Raw genomic sequence first — 16,472 nt, 5'->3', positions numbered from 1 at the left:
AAAGCTATATCTAAAAATGTCCTTCTCCTCCAAGCTGAAGTTATTTCAATATGTTCAGTCTGCGTTCTGGTGCGATGCTCATGTCTCTTCCCACATTCTTTTCACACCTCAGTAATGGCACTCTCAGCAAATCTCACATCTTGGTACTCATTCTTATCATGCATTTCTTAGCCAAGGTACCTCAGGGAGACTAGGAAACAGCCCTTAGGTAACTGAATATTTTACACAAATTGGGTCTGTCATTGAGAAAGTAAAGTCTTAGCATTTTTTATTCCATGAAGTAAACAGATGGGCAACAATAAGGGAGTGAAAAACAGGAACATCCAAAAATGATTCAGACAGCTACTCTGAGCTAACATCAGAAATACTTAGTAAAAAGACCAGGTCTTAACAAATTCTGTTTAAAAGAGCAAGTAAATGTATTTTTTTTTCAGTCCCTTACTCTTCTGGTATTTGAAATCCCTCTATATGGTTATTATTATTATTTATTTCTTAGCAGACGCCCTTATCCAGGGCGACTTACAATTGTTACAAGATATCACATTATACATTATTTCACATTATACAGATATCACATTATTTTACATACAATTACCCATTTTTACAGTTGGGTTTTTACTGGAGCAATCTAGGTAAAGTATCTTGCTCAAGGGTACAACAGCAGTGTCCCCCACTGGGGATTGAACCCACAACCCTCCGGTCAAGAGTCCAGAGCCCTAACCACTACTCCACATTGCTGTTGTAGGTTCTGTTGCTCCAACATCACATCATGGTATTTTCTCTCTAGCTCAAGCTAATAAGGGAAATGTAGAGATCCTACGTGCCTAAACTGAGCAACGTTCCTCATTCCATTCAAAATCATGTGACCTTTATAGTCTGCCTCTATAAATGTACAGTGGGTGGGGCTGGCAAAGTTGAATGGTCACATTATCACATGCTTTGAATGGGATGAGGAAGGCCCCTCAGTCCAGGAACATAGGATTCTCCAGACAAGCTAAACAACTCAAAGCAATACTGGAGCAACAACCCAGAACCCATGAAATAAGGGAATATTAAAAATGAAATGAAAAGGTCACATTTCACACCAAGAATCATTCCGACATGATTCAAATACCTGACCTGTAAAAAGGGTTTTAATAAGTGCAGCATCACCATGACTCCAACACTGCTATGACTAATTGTTCCAGGAAAGAGGCACAGTCCTGGTTCACTACAGAGTTTAAACAACAAAACCTTTCAACTTCCAGGATGTGTGCTGGACATTGTATTTTTACGAAAGCAAGACAAATAAATTATAAAAGGAGTTCATCTTTCAGAAACTTAAAATGGCTGCTTTCCAGGTACACATTATATTGTTTTATTAAAAACAATGTACTGAAAAGTCCATCATGATTAGATTTACTGATCTATAAGAAACACTATATATCTTTCAAGACCTCAATAGCCCCAACCCGAAGCCGTGAGTAAACTCCAGGTGGTCCACAAACAACTCCCCAAATTCGGTTACACAGTTCTTGGAAAAAAAAACATTTCTACAGAATCATCACTACAATATGTATTGCTAAGCAACACAACCAGTTTTAACCACATTATATACAATAAGATGTATATAGTCTGCATTTTCCCCTTTGTTTTCTTTTATTACAAGTGTTTTTAAAATATGTTGCAGCTCCTTTTGATGCAATACCAAGCATTGCCTTGAAAAGCTGCCTTTAACTGAAACAACTTCTTTCTAATGTGAAATAAATACTAATTATTTAAAAATCTGCTAAATGCACATTTTCTAATCTGCGAAGATTCTACTGCTTGTTTTCACTGCTCTTCGTACTCATTCTTATTATGCATTTCTTAGACAAAGTATCTCAGGGAAACTAGGAAACAAGCCTTAGGTAACAGAATATTTTACACAACTCGGGTCTTAGCATTTTTTAATTCCATGAAGTAAACAGATGGGCAACAATAAGGGAGTGAAAAACAAGAGACACCAAAAATGATTGGTGATCAACAACAATCCACACCGCAGTCCTGTGCATGAAAACGTGCTCTTGCTTCCAGCGGGGTGGTGGTGGTGCGTGCTTGTGTCGTGAGGGGAGGGTAGCGCTCAGTTGGTTGGGCTGGCTCCGTCCTCCTCTGCGACACACAAAAAACAAACACACACTGCCTCCGGAAGTATGTTATGTTTCAGCTCAACTGCATCTCCTTTGTACCAAACTCCTCCCTGCAATCAGCCCGTTGTCATGGTTTATCCAATCGCTGCCTGACCCTGAAATCTGATTGCAAGGGAGTTGTTTAGAGTACTTGCAGTTACACTTTCCCCAAGATGGACGACTTCCTGTTTCCGTCAACCGCCGAGTCGACCAGTCTATGTGGAAGTGTACTACCAACCTTACCCGGCGCCCTTTTCGATCGGGAGGGAGATTTACAACATCGATTCTCTCACAGTATTGTAGCAGTATGTAAAATTTCTCTTTTAAAAACGACCAAACAGCAAAATTTAATCTAAATGTTATCCATGCACAGAACTGCATAAAATATAAAAGGCAACGCAATTTAGCAAAACCAAAAGATTAAAAAAACAGGTTTCCAGAATTAACAGTATTCAAAATTGCAGAATATAGTACTTGATAAGGCCTTAACAGTTTTAAAAGTGTAAGGGAAAAAAGGACTCATTTTAACTGCTAAAGATTAACCGTGGAGTATGTTTTTCATGGATTAAATACAATAATAAGGGCCATCTTTTTAAAAGCATTTCCTAGATTCATTAAGTTGAAAAATTCATGTTAAATGTTACAAAATGAGAAATAAAAACACAGTGGAGAGTGCTGAAGAGAACTTGGATTATATTACACTGGTGTTTAGTTCTGATTTTGTAAAATTAACAGGCGATTTCCCTTAAATTAAGAGTTAAAGACTGGAGTAAACGCTTTGAAAATATGGCTAAGAATCTATTTGACATACTTGTACATATTTATTTAGAATGGATCCTTTAACTAAAGGGTTTACTGTACTGGTAAATATGCATAGTCTACTTGTAGCACTGTCTCAAATATGTAATTAAAGCATCACACATTTTCAACAGTGAAAAGTAACACCAAGGAAAGACATTAAAATCACACCTGTAATCTACACACACAAAAAGGAATTATTTGTACCGTACTGCTGCAATACCAAAATTACCTACAATATAAGTTTCATAATTTCTCCCGAACTATTTTATCATTTGATTATTACTTCACAAAAAAAGTGTTTGCCTTAATATCTTTAAATGGTTTCCAAAGCATAATGTCCTTCCTTATGAGTGAGTTATGTAAACAACTTCATGAATTTGCTGCTCAGATTTCTTATCACTGACAGTTTTATTTTCCACAATGAAGGACACCAGTAGCACCTAGTAAGCGAAGTAAAGACTCCACACACCATGGAGGGCGATTTTAAATGACCCAAAACACAGTGGAGGACCTTAATACAGACCTACTAAAATTCTACCAGATTCTGTGGAACTCATTCCACTGTATTTTAATAGTAAGTAGTAATGTTAATAAGTGAATAAATTGAAACCAAGGGTAAAGCCACAGCTGAATAGTTAGGAGTGGCGGTATTTAGATCCACCTGTTTAATAGACCTCTGCTTCTCCTACAATTCCAGGGGCCCTTAAAATGTGGCAAGACACTATTTTATGCAGTCTACACGATACCACGACTGGAACAAATCAAGACCAACAACAAATGTTGGTGAATTAAATACTTCAAGGCACAGACGTCCATGTGATTAGCAGTTTGGTGGTCATGACATGATTTGTTTTTAAATCAGGTCACAAGAATCCAAGCAATTAAATGTAAGTTATTTTATGAACTCCTTGAACACAAAATTAAATACCCACTCACATGATCTCTCAACAAAGACTCAAAGAAAAACTGAAGTGATTGTGTTAAACCATGGCGTCAGGCTGTGTTTGACTAACAGACATGAAAGATATGCTGAACTGTGGAGTGAGGAAGGCCCAATAACACGGGTGGCATGTTTGGCATCTTGGGTCATCACACACAGAACCATTCAGTACCTCTTTATACAAGGTGTGAAAGAAAAAAATGGATTGTTCAGACTGACCTTGTCAGCCGGGATGACTTCAGAAATCACAATGGTAACCAATGGCAACATGCAGGAACATGATATGAAATAAAATGCATTGCACACATTGCTGTCAAACAATTATGATGTATTTAATCTTTAAAAATGAATTTTCAGAGTTAGACATTTGACTTATGAACAACCTCCATTCCCAAAGGTGTTCATAACTCTACCGTGTTTGAAAGAATGCAAGACATACTCCAAAATGAGATCCAGTAAAATGTACCGACACTGTAGGGTGGAACAAAGTTTTTCAACGATATATTAAGTAGGCACACCTCCTACTTAAAATGTACTGTATCTTTAAAATATGCTTTTACTTTTCTAGAATCTCTATGCTATAAACCATTCCACTGCAATTGTACCGACCCCTTTCTCTGAGCTATCGCAAGAAAGTATCACAAGAAAGTGAGAAGGAACATGGCAGGATAAGGTGAGTATGTGAGCATGAACTCTAATGGCGATACCTTTAAAATGAAGAACGTATGAAGGAGCCTGTTTGGAACCCGTATCTATGTTGCATCAGTCCTACACATTGCATGCAGTAGGTTTACTCAATGAATGTTTAAACTCAAACAACAAGGAAAGTGCTATGTGTAGCCTTGGATTCCTGCTAGGCTCTACTGTGTGCAGGCAGGCAGGCAGTCAGAAGCCATAATCCCAGACTTACCGCAAATGAAGCACGTGGTCTTCAGCACTTCCTCCTTCTTCTGTTTCTCACTCCTCAAGTCTGCAAAGGTGTCAATGATGACCCCAAAGATCAGATTGAGGACGATGATGATCACCATAAAGAAGAACAGCAGGTCATAGATCACCCGGGCAGCAAACAGAGGCTCCTGCAAAAGCAAAAGGCATCGGCAGCTTTCAGCAACACAGCCACACAAAACTACATGCACTTATTTAGGTAGTTATTTATTTTAGTACAGGGTGGATAAAATAATTTGGAGACAAAATATTGGCAAAAAATGTATGGGTCACAGTGACCCATGTGGCGGTTCTAGGTAGTTCGAAAATGCGGCGGTTCTAGTGTTAAATATAATTTAATATTCATCACATCTCAGAATGCTAAACATTCTGTATGACTTTCCACCAAGTTGTTTTGTGAAAACGTATTTCAAGTTACTGTGGTTCACATGGACCGATGAAGACACGGTGATGACTGTGAGGACACCCATGGTTATGAGTGCTCATGAAAAGGCGTACAGGTCACAGCTTATTCACTGAGCTGGCACCGTCTAGTGATCTACCAATTTGGACCCAGTTCCTGTTTTTCGGCAACACCACCCATAACCATTAAATACAACTGTGCTAAATTTTGAAATTGACATTACATATTACTATGGCAGGCAAGTAAAGAACAGAACCTTAAAGTGAAAGCACCCAACACAGACTTACCAAAACAAACACTACTGTACGTGAGTAATTGCAATAAGAACTAGAAACAAGTCTGTTTTGTGATTGATGTTCTCCTCTCCACCACCCTACACACTAGTCTGCACAGAGACCACCTCGACCAGCTCTACACCCTGAAACTGAACATGCATTATAGAATGTCAAGCTGGGCCAAAATGAAACCACCTTCTCAGAATAGTTTGGTTTCATATTCCATTGCAAATGTGTGCCACTGACATTTCTATTTTTAATGTAATGATTAGCGATTAGCAAAAGTACCTGGCACAGTAAAGCTTTCCTTTTCTGAATTCCCCGCTGTTCAATAAGCTCAATCCATTGCATAAAAACAAACTAGGCACTAGGCAGCACCATGTTCTCAGTGTGTTCAGACACAGGCATGTGGCGGTTATAAAAACTCTGCCAGTTCAATTTCCATTTCCGGCTGCTTCTATTATTAATTTCAGAAACTTTTTTTGGGTCAGCTACAATCTAGACAAGGTGAACTAACGCTCCCATTTTAATTTTATATAAATTTAGTTAAATACATTGGCAATTAAAATAAAAATGAAATAAAACTATCAAAGCACAGTTAAAATACGTCCTCAATAAGGCCAACATGCTGTAAACTACATTTTGTTGGTCTTCGAGACTTATTTGTCTATTACAAAAAAAAATAATCTTAAAATCCTTGCAAATGTAAGAACTAAAACTCCCATACATGTACCATTACATTCTATAAATCCGGAACACTAATCCTAAACTGGCACATTCCTGCCTCAAGCTGGACAGACACGCACCTCTTTGGATGGCTTCCTGAGCACGTCCCCGACTCCACCCCCGCTCCTCAGCCCATGGCTCAGAACAGTAACGATACACATCAGCAGGGACTCGCACGTACGCTCCTTCGCATCCTCTTCCACCAGACCTGTGCGGAGCGCTGAACACACACAACCCTCTTAGAACACAAGAACACAGGATTGAATAATGCAAGGGGAACGGCATCTCTAACTAAATAGCTTGTAAAAAATGAACTTTATTATTGATATGGTCAGTATTCAAACAGCTTATTCTCAGAGGACAACACTTGTTATGGAACTTGACTGAGAATCATAGAAAACAGCTACCAACTGTAAAGGCAGCATCTCAAAGTGTGTGGTCTGCATCATTGATACTAGCAGAGGTTAACAATGTAGGACTAGGTCACAGACAATGGAACTGAATCGTGTTAAACAAATGTAAAAATAAAATTAAAATATCATAGAATACAGCTGTGTACAAAATATTATGACGAGAACTCAGTGTTCTGTCTACACATAGCAGACACTGAAGTTGAAATAGGAGTTAAATTATTGTCGAGTACTGTTAGTTTTATATTACAATGATCATTTCTCTTCAAATTTGTCTGCTTAAAAATAGGGCTCCACATTTAGACCTAGAATGCAGTACATGTGGAATACTTCTGTACACAATGGTAAAAAGCACAGCACAGTTAGGCCCATATATTTCCCAGTTTAAGTTCAACCTGCCACACTTGCCTCAGTCTCATTTATAAACCAGGTTATGGGCACACAGCAGGAGGCTGAAAGTTATGTGGCATAACTTCTTCCAATGCTCAACAGACTAACAGATCATAATGAAACCTCCCACATTTTTTTGAAAGGTGAAAGAGTGTTCCATTTTTTTTTGTTGTAAGTCAGAAAGCCAGCCTTTGTGACAGTGTTAACCCAGTCAATATCACTGCTTACTATCATCACATTGAAATGTCCCTACCAAAATATAATGCGAATCAATAGGAACAAGATACTCTGGTCATTATCACTTACTCTGCTTAATATCACAATCATTCACAGTCCTCCAACCCCTTAATCTTAATTTGAAGATTTCCATGTACAGTACTGAAATGTTCCAGGTATAAAGTACAGTGGCACTATACGGCACATGGAACACTGCAATGTGTTTGTTAACAGCTTTCTTATGCTTTCAATTACAATGTGTTATAAAAGATAGAGTATTAGTAGGCTGTATGGATTGAAGGGGCATTTTAAACCCTTATCAATACAATACTGACTAATGTTGAATCCAGCAAAAACTAAAATACTAAATCTTGCCAGGCTTTTGTTGAACTCAATTATTGTCACATTATAAAAGAGGTTGACAGTAGTTATTATGGTATTTCAAGCTGGGTAGAGCTAAAGCAGAATAGCTCCAAGTCTGATATATTGAGTCTGACTCCAGGTGGGTCAGAAATATCTTCCTGTGTACAACTCCTCTTTAGTACTTGAGCAAGGCTCAATTCTGAACAGGCCTTCGTAATTAAACATAGCGTTTCTCTGACTAAAATATTAGTCAAAACACTGACCAACAGCTGAACTATTCATTGTAAAAAAATTCAAATTCTCCACTCAGGCATTTTGCTGGCTGTGTTTAAAATCATCCTTTCAAAGTGTATTATTAATTTTCTTGTAAGGACTTATTTATGGAAGATGCAGCTACCGCTGACAAAGAAACCCTAGAAGAGTAAGGTAAGAGACTATAGAGAGCTGAATTCTGTCATAGGCAGCACATGCTGTTCCAGATGCTTCTTCTCTGGCAGTTTACCAGCAGAAGTTGCTCGGATGCCGACAAGATTGGGCTAATTCTGCAGTTTCACACGTCTTACTGGGAAATGTTCAGTCATCTCGACCTGACCTTTATTTCAGTCCCTGCAGAGTTGAAAAGCCAGTGCCCTCAGGCATTAACCTGTCTGCACGACTTGGTCCTTAATGCAACCGCTTCACCCCCACGCATCCATGTGACACTTCACTCCTCTGTAAGAAAGCTGACTTTAAAAAGCCCTCTGCTGCCCTAATTACAGTCCCAAAACTACCACATTCTGTACTGTCTGAAAAACCAAGGATAGACACTCCAGGATACAATTACGAAGACCTGTTCCCACAAACCTTGTATATAGAAACTTAAAGCACTAAAAACCCAAATACGGTAAAACTTCCATCAGTGGACTTTAAATTTATAAAACTCACTTGGCTACACCCTGAAAAAGCAAGACAGTGCTCCAGATTTAGCGTCAGAGGATGAACAATGTCTCCATAAGCTCCTCTTGGTCTACCAAACTTCAACTTGAAATCTCAAAAATCACAACGTTCAGTGCACTGAAGGAGGCACTGGCTGAAACATTTGCCTACATAGTTTTACAGGTTATACCAAAAATTGGCAATTTTACATCCAGGTTCCCGATTGGAGAATTGAAGCTTTCCATGCTCAGAAAATGGGGTCACATTTACCAGAAGTCATGTACCCTGGGACGGTTCATACCTTCAATGGTCTGAGTTGAGCAGTTTTCTCCATTTTCAAGCCGACAGACTCCTGAAGTTAGAAACTCTCTTGCCAAGCTTGCACCACCTTCTGAAGAGAGATAGATATTCCCAAATGCCTCAGATTATTATATAATCCATTTCCCAGTATGTTGTATAAGGCTTTTTCAATGCATCTAGCGTCAGACATGATCATATCTTGATTCATTTTAAGGAATTTGATTACAAATTATTCCATACTGTTAAGCACCGATTTGTCATCCATCTTATATGCCCTCAAATATTTTTATTTGCAACAGTGTAGATACAAGAGTGAAAAATAGGTTATATATTGACCAAAGATGAAATTGACAGAACACCCATGTCCTAATTGGCTGAGCAGTACCCACCCAGCAAGCTGCTCTTTACCTAGTGTTTTGTTGGGTATCCTGTCCACCTCCAGGATAAAGTCGTCTTTGAAGAAGATGTAGCCAACTATGGAGAAGAGATAGACGAGGATGAGGGCGAGCACCGCGGTCAGGACGATGGAGCGGCCATTGCGAGTGACACTTTTAATCACATTGAGCAGTGTCTCCTCCCTGTAAACCAAATCAAAGAGCTGGGGAGAGAAGAGGACCAATATTTATTAAAACTCTTCCAGCACCAAGTAACTTAACAGAAACACTACCCATAGAACATCAAATTAAAAACACTGAATATGCCACACATATTAGATTTGTTTTCTGTAGGTCAGGAGTTCTTTCCTATAGTACCAGAGCGGTCTGCAGTTTTGTGTGGAAATATATGTATACAGATCTGCAGTGATGAAAGAGTAAAATCTCTTTTAATGTGGGCATTACAAAATCAGACATGCTTTTCCTCAAACTCACAGAATCCAGGCAGGCAGGCAGCCCCTTTAACACAGACCCACCTCAAGCTAATCCTTTTAGTGACCATGTTACATTTAACCTCAGCAAGCCTTGTCAATTAGAAGCATAGGATATTAAGGGATGAGACTTTTATGGTATTGGTTTCAACAGCTTACAATAAAAAGACCGAGACTCTTCAGAAAACCTGCTTACATTGGGACGCTATTGTCAGCACTCCTGCGGGGTTTCATAAGCTAGCATGTTAGTCTTTAGAGCCTGCCAGTACAACACCTAAAACTCCACAAGATTATAAAAATAATGAAAAAGCTAAATGCACACAGGTGAATGTTTTACGTACATCTGGCATATGTATATTACTGTACATAAATGTGTATCTAAATTCTTCTGAAAAGTGCTTATTTAGGGCATAGGATTTATTCTTGTAGTCTTATGGCCATTGAAAACTGAAACCAAGTCTACCAAATAGCATGGAATACCAAGTCCATAACAAAACACAGTAAGTTCAACAGTTTATAGTTAAAGGAAGGAACTCGAGAGAAAACAGAAGGCAATGCGATGCTCTGCCAGTGTGGTGCCTACCAGCAGACTGTAGAAGAACACGTGCACAAAGACCCCCAGGCTGCAGATGATCAGGTACAGGAGATGGTAGAGGAACTCCACATCCAGGATCATCGCCAGATACCCACGCGTAAACGTGCCGCGATTCCCAACAAAACTCATCAGGAAGATTACTTTATTACAAACCTGAGGAAGTAAAACAAACAGTCACTGGGTCAGGAATGGCAATGCATTGGGGAGGCCACTTACACACCATGTTAAACACAAGCCGTCCCTTCTCCATCAAGCTCTTCAGTACCACCGCTTGACTTCTTGCTGCATTACTATATTTTTAATGGCCATTACTACCCAAAACTTGCTAACCGATTGTTTGACAGAATATTCAGCTAACTTTTAATGTTACAAAACCAGGTCACAAACCACGTAGGTACACAGGAATCCTCAAAGTAAACAGCAGAGTTGTTTACATCGGCAACATTAACAGTTTTAATTTACATTTCCAAAAAAATTGTGTAGATTACATTTTGGTGCAAGACCTTGACAAATCTGGCTGAATACATTTTAGAGTACTTTTGTTTCTCCACGCTATGATAAAACTATTAATTTATTTTACATACTTTGATTATTAATGTTTACACATACACTGCTCTCTTTGTAACCAATACAAAGTGCATTTTTAAAAGCTTTATTTAGAGCCATGCGTTTGTCATTGATGTGTCCCCACAGCCAAGCATTTTATGACCGTTTTTTACCACAGCTTTTAAAAGTGCTATATTTAAAAAGATTATTATTATCCAGGCCTTGCCAGAACACTTTTACATTTGCATCCTAACATCTTTTTTTAGTGAGGTTATTTAAATACCTTTGGGAGGTATTTTTTTCCAAACAGTAGAAAATGTATTTCAATAAAATTCAATTAATTGTTACCTTAGGTAACCTGTGGTAAGCTAAAAGGATTTTTCTTTCACTATTTAACATTAATTATTGAAACTATAGTCATTATACTCAACATAAGTTCACCAACATGGTAAAATAGTAAAACTACAATGAAAATGTCAACAGGTTGCATGACAGTACAAACATTAAATACATAAAAATGAGCTTTATTTACAATACAAATAGTGCCACCCCCTACTTTCCAATCATTCAGCAAATGCATTTAGAGTTATTATAATGCATATCTAGATGGTTTCAAGAAACACAATAAACACACATATACTGCATATTATGTTAATCCACAATAGATACAGAAACAAAAATAATCAATCAATCATTCATAGCTTTTCCTCCTAAGATAGTTCAAGGAAAACGTTTTACCTGTTCGGCCTCACACACACATTAAATATTTAGTTGAGAAGTTACCTTATAGCCTATGTTAAATATATGCCTTGTATTTGTTCATTTTAATTTGCTTACATTTTATTTGCGCATTACTGAACTACAGCAGAGCCTGAAAGTCTTTCATAACCTCCCACTGCTACAGGAAGGCGCAGACTGTGTGTTTAGTGGCAAGAAGTTACTTTTAGAAAATGTAAACAAACCGGTATGCCAACAACGCAGGTTAAAACTAACAGCAGAAAACGTCACTCATGAATTAAATTAAAACTGGATTGCATGTCCCATTACTTTCAACCAAACCCAAAATCTGATCGATGAATGATTGAAAAAAAAAAAAAAAAGAATTCCAGTAAAACTTTAGGCAGAATAAAACTATTGAGGGCTGCAAAGTTTCACTTAACGTAACACCAACTCTGTTGGTAGGAATTCAGTGACACATAGCACTAACCTCAATACGTACCATTACATAAAGGAAATGATCAGACGTGTAACATTTAAAAATGGTAAAGAGGTAGGGTGACAACGGAAATACACTTTTAAAAATGCACTTACGTTAAAAGCACCGAGCAGGAACAGGGTTGGCTCCAGACCGACTGAGAAGATAAGCCGCAGTATCGTGGAGGCTATGAGGGCTCTGATGCCATGGGGCTGAGGAAGCACAATCACAATGGCCAGCGATACAAACATAGCCACCCACAACAGGGCAGATAAACGAGGTTCGAGCGTGCCTAAAAAACAAACACACAGTAAAGACCATCAGCTCCATAATCAAAAAACCAAAACATTGTGCTGCTTACTATTCACCACTTTCTGGTGAATCAGAGATTTATTATGCATTGTCAACTGTGAAGCATCATTTAAATAAATGGCCGATTGTCATAGGCATATTGTAGGGGTTTCCCTGAAAACAAACCCATTCCTTAAGTAGGTGAAAACCAGTGGAGAACAAGTTCTTTCTTACAATGAAGACCTGGTCAAAAAGGCTTGAATTGCAGGGAAAACATACAAATTAGCATACAGACAACAACTACTACATCTCATACAAAACAATCAATTCTTAAACCAATTCAGTACAGTTACAAGTTGTGGCTACAAATCTTAACAAAAACTAGTTAATTTCAAATTGTTTTATAGAGTGTTCCAACTATCTGTTGTCATATAGCTTCAGGACTGCATTGCATCGCTGCAACAGATAATTTGTGTATCAGACTACAATTATATTGACTGCTTTAAAACAGTGAACAAGCCTAATTAGCAAATTAATCAATTTATCTAAGGCGGCGAAGCAAAAATTGAAATCCATTTGAGTTTTGCTGCAGTTCTGGCATTCCACTGGAAGAGGTCACACGAAGATTGCATGTACACTGACAACACACACGTCTTTGGCAAAGCAGTGATTCGTTACCAAAGAACCAAAGTCAAGGAGTTTTAAATGAACAAACTACTAAAAACGCTCGGTCAGTCATAAGGTCCTGCAGGTCTTCAGTTTGCAAAGTGCTTTCAAGGAGAGTGGCAGCTTATCGGCCTGCAGCTGAAACAGTCATATAAACAAAAAGGAACGCCAACAAGAACTCTGTTTGCATCAACTTAACCCTGCTTCCATTCGTGTCCTGCTCTCAATGTTACCTACACTCCCCCAAAAGGGATTCTATTATTCTCGCCATTAAATTAGCCTGGTTGCTCTGTACAAAGTGGAATTTACCTAAAGCATTATACAATAGCATCATTTCCCTGAATAACTTGTCAGGATTGAGGGCCATTTTTCCTACAGATGTTTAGAGAGTTAGTACAACCTACACTGTACCTGCCATCGGTATACCTTTTAGGAACATTTCATGTAAAATGTAAACTATAAAATAAAGGTTGCATAATGTAACACAAACAAGCTGCCAATACAGTAGCAATCCTCCAAATTGCTTAGTAAAGCTCAGAAAGTGAATTTCATGGGAAGCAAGGGATTGCTCTTTTAAAAGGAAAAAAAAGTTGTCAGAACAAGTGACTCCATTTTTTTTTTTTTTTTTAAATAATCGATTATTTTGATTTGCTGAACCTGCCAGTTTCTAGTTCAGAGAACAGTAGAAGCAGAGCTGCAAGACTGCCCATTTTCAAGTCTTGACAATATCACATGACAGGTGCCAGTTATACAACATCAGTGCTAAAAATACCATCCACCTAAAAGATTAACAAAAACAAAAAACCGCTGGTCGGGAAATATTCACAATTCTGGAGCTTCAGAAGTAATTAAACAAAGCTTTTAATTCAAAAGACATCAGATTTGCATGAACATTACCAAATCAACCCCTGCTGATCACTCTCATCCAGAGGGAATTGCTTCTCATGGAAAAAGCAACTAACTTAACAAATGGCATTTGCTGAAACTGACCATCGTTCATCATGCATCTGCAAGCATCTAACTTTCTCGGACACAGGGAGGAGTCCAGTCAATAATCTATGAAATGTACATATAGTTTACTAATTTAATTCCACTAAATCTTACCTACAGTAATACAGTATGTATTGCCACGATTTCTTACATTTCCCATTATAAAAGACCAATAGTAATAGTAAATTATATAAGTAGGGACCATCTTGTTTGGATTTCCCATGAACCACTTGTCACGCATTTTGAATCTAATGTTTATGTGTATATACGAGTACATGTAGAAAGTGAAGTATACAACGTACTTAACCATGAGATTCCTAGGCTTGAATCTTCGCTACCAGTTCATCGAGGAATGTTGTCATTTTACATTTTGAAAGTTGCTGATGGCAAAGTTCCTATTTCTTTTGGTTTTAAAAAAGGATTTGTTCACATTCCGAATGCTTTGTAGATAAATGGCATATCAATTTTGCAGCATTAAGAGTTTTATTTGACAAAACCTCCTGACAAAATGCACTGGGGCTTGTGTCGTCTTCGGACCCAGTAAATGTAAATACCCGTGCTGGTCCGTTACCTCGTAAACTAATCTATCCATTTCTATCGCAACGTATTGCACTCGCCGAGTCGCCAATAACTATTGCACGCCCGTAAGAAAAGAAAACAGATAAAGGGGAAAAATGCAGACTACATAAATATCTTATTATATATAATGTGGTTAACCCTTTAAAGGACCACGCATTTTTCAGTGGGATGCTCCCACAGGACCAGAGGCTATACTTCTCAATCGTGCGTAAAAACATTACTTAAATGTATCGTACACACAGAGTTTAGAATGTTTGCACGCACAATTACATTCTGATTTTTCAATCTTGCGTAAGGCACTCGCTTGTACGCACAATTCTAAGTAATACGTATTAGTAAATCTCAGTCACTAGAATTTGCATTTAATACGCCCCTGTATAGCCTTATATGGTAAACGTACCGTCTGTCATTACTGCTGTTTTGAAGAATAAATTAATCGTGGGTTCCCCCTGGTCGTTCAGCCACAGCATTTAGTAGACTGAGTCGGGCGTCACACAGAACGTGCACACTGAGTGGTACTGTCTCCTGTTCACGAAATTAAATTCATTCAATGTCTGTGCTTTAATTGCTATTTGGGTGCAGTCTATAGCACCAACAGTACTGGGGAACCCAGCAATTAAATGAAAATCCCTTATTCTGAGACTATAGTTAAAATGTTTATGTGTTAATAGGCTGCACGTCTGTTTCTACTTTTGATATTTTGCAATTCACAATGCACGATAGAAAGGACTGACAGTATTGTTTTCTACTTCATTTGTAATACTTGTGGTGGTGATAATCAATATTGATACCACTGCATGTATAATAATTATATTAGGGTAATTATATAGGCACGTCAAATTTCAATTATTGGCTCAATTGTTTTCCATTATGCAGTGATGGTGTATATCGTGAATAGGGGTTCCATTTTTTTCTTGCAGTACCATCATTCTAACACAAGGAAACTATGGTACGCATGGTCCAGAGTCTACGAACACTTCCGCGTAAAGGTGTATGTTGATAAATGTCACTTTGTTAGACTGTGCATACGCACGATTGATAAATATGGCTGTAGTGGACTCTTCCTATTAAAAAAAAGCATTGGAAATCTATTTTCTACAGTAGCATCTTGGTGTCATTTTTCCCCCCAGAAGACTATAAAGACATTATAAAGTACTTCAGAAACCATATAAAATGTTGTAATAAGTATTCATTATTATTATTATTATTTTTTAAACATTATAACATTTGTTCTAACCTGTGTGATTGCAATGATATAATATATGTATTATCAGGGTCTTTATAAATGATGGTCACTACGATTATTTTCTAAAAATAAATAATTTATAAAAATAAGTTAATTCATTCCAAAATTAGTAAAAGGAAAAAAAAACGTACTTGACCAATTTAGTTCATGAAATAGTATCTACTTATATGCACTCATTTCTTGATATCTATAAATGTTGTAAAAACATATATATTAAAACACATGACAGAATAATGATGTTCTAACATAACTAGAAGTCAAATTTTTAGCTGTAATCAAATTGTCATGTTGTCATCTCAGTGACGTCACACGAAAAAACAAACAAGCAGGCAGTGAAATGATATTCCTCCCCTCTGATATGCGTTAACAAGCTGTACTGCAAATTATGGTGGCCCAGCAAGTCAAAGAAACAGTGTGTTTATCGTGTTTACCCGATCACGGGCCCAGAATGAGACTTCAGTATGATCGTGTTTACACCATCACAAGCTGTCTGTGGTGTTGCTTAGAACAGTGTAACAATGTTGGGAGTTGTTTGTGGACCTCCTGGAGTCTACATCCATTTATACGTGGACACATTGGAAAAGCAGCGATTACTCAAGGAGAACCTTCATCTGGGAGGTTTATAGGAACTCTGAAGCCTCAGGCTCTGGCGCCTCTTCTCAATATTG

General features: G+C 37.8%; 1 protein-coding gene across 13 annotated transcripts in view; it reads right to left on the bottom strand.

Moving 5' to 3' along the window:
* Window positions 1-16,472, bottom strand: part of LOC117412304 (inositol 1,4,5-trisphosphate receptor type 1-like) — a 171,396-nt gene that overhangs the window by 16,102 nt on the left and 138,822 nt on the right. For 12 of the 13 annotated variants that reach the window (XM_058988874.1, XM_058988877.1, XM_058988876.1 and 9 more), the window contains 6 exons: window positions 12,149-12,324; window positions 10,280-10,444; window positions 9,240-9,429; window positions 8,833-8,922; window positions 6,318-6,475; window positions 4,799-4,964 (listed from right to left, as the gene is read on the bottom strand). In XM_058988874.1, the coding sequence (XP_058844857.1) occupies window positions 4,799-4,964; window positions 6,318-6,475; window positions 8,833-8,922; window positions 9,240-9,429; window positions 10,280-10,444; window positions 12,149-12,324 (945 nt within the window). The remainder of the gene's footprint in view (window positions 1-4,798; window positions 4,965-6,317; window positions 6,476-8,832; window positions 8,923-9,239; window positions 9,430-10,279; window positions 10,445-12,148; window positions 12,325-16,472) is intronic. The other variant, XM_058988875.1, reaches the window with a different exon arrangement.

This window comes from Acipenser ruthenus, chromosome 16 (assembly GCF_902713425.1).
Source record: "Acipenser ruthenus chromosome 16, fAciRut3.2 maternal haplotype, whole genome shotgun sequence".
NCBI lineage: Eukaryota > Metazoa > Chordata > Actinopteri > Acipenseriformes > Acipenseridae > Acipenser > Acipenser ruthenus.
The sequence above is the reverse complement of the archived record's forward strand: the minus strand, read 5'-3'. Positions and strand labels throughout refer to the sequence as shown.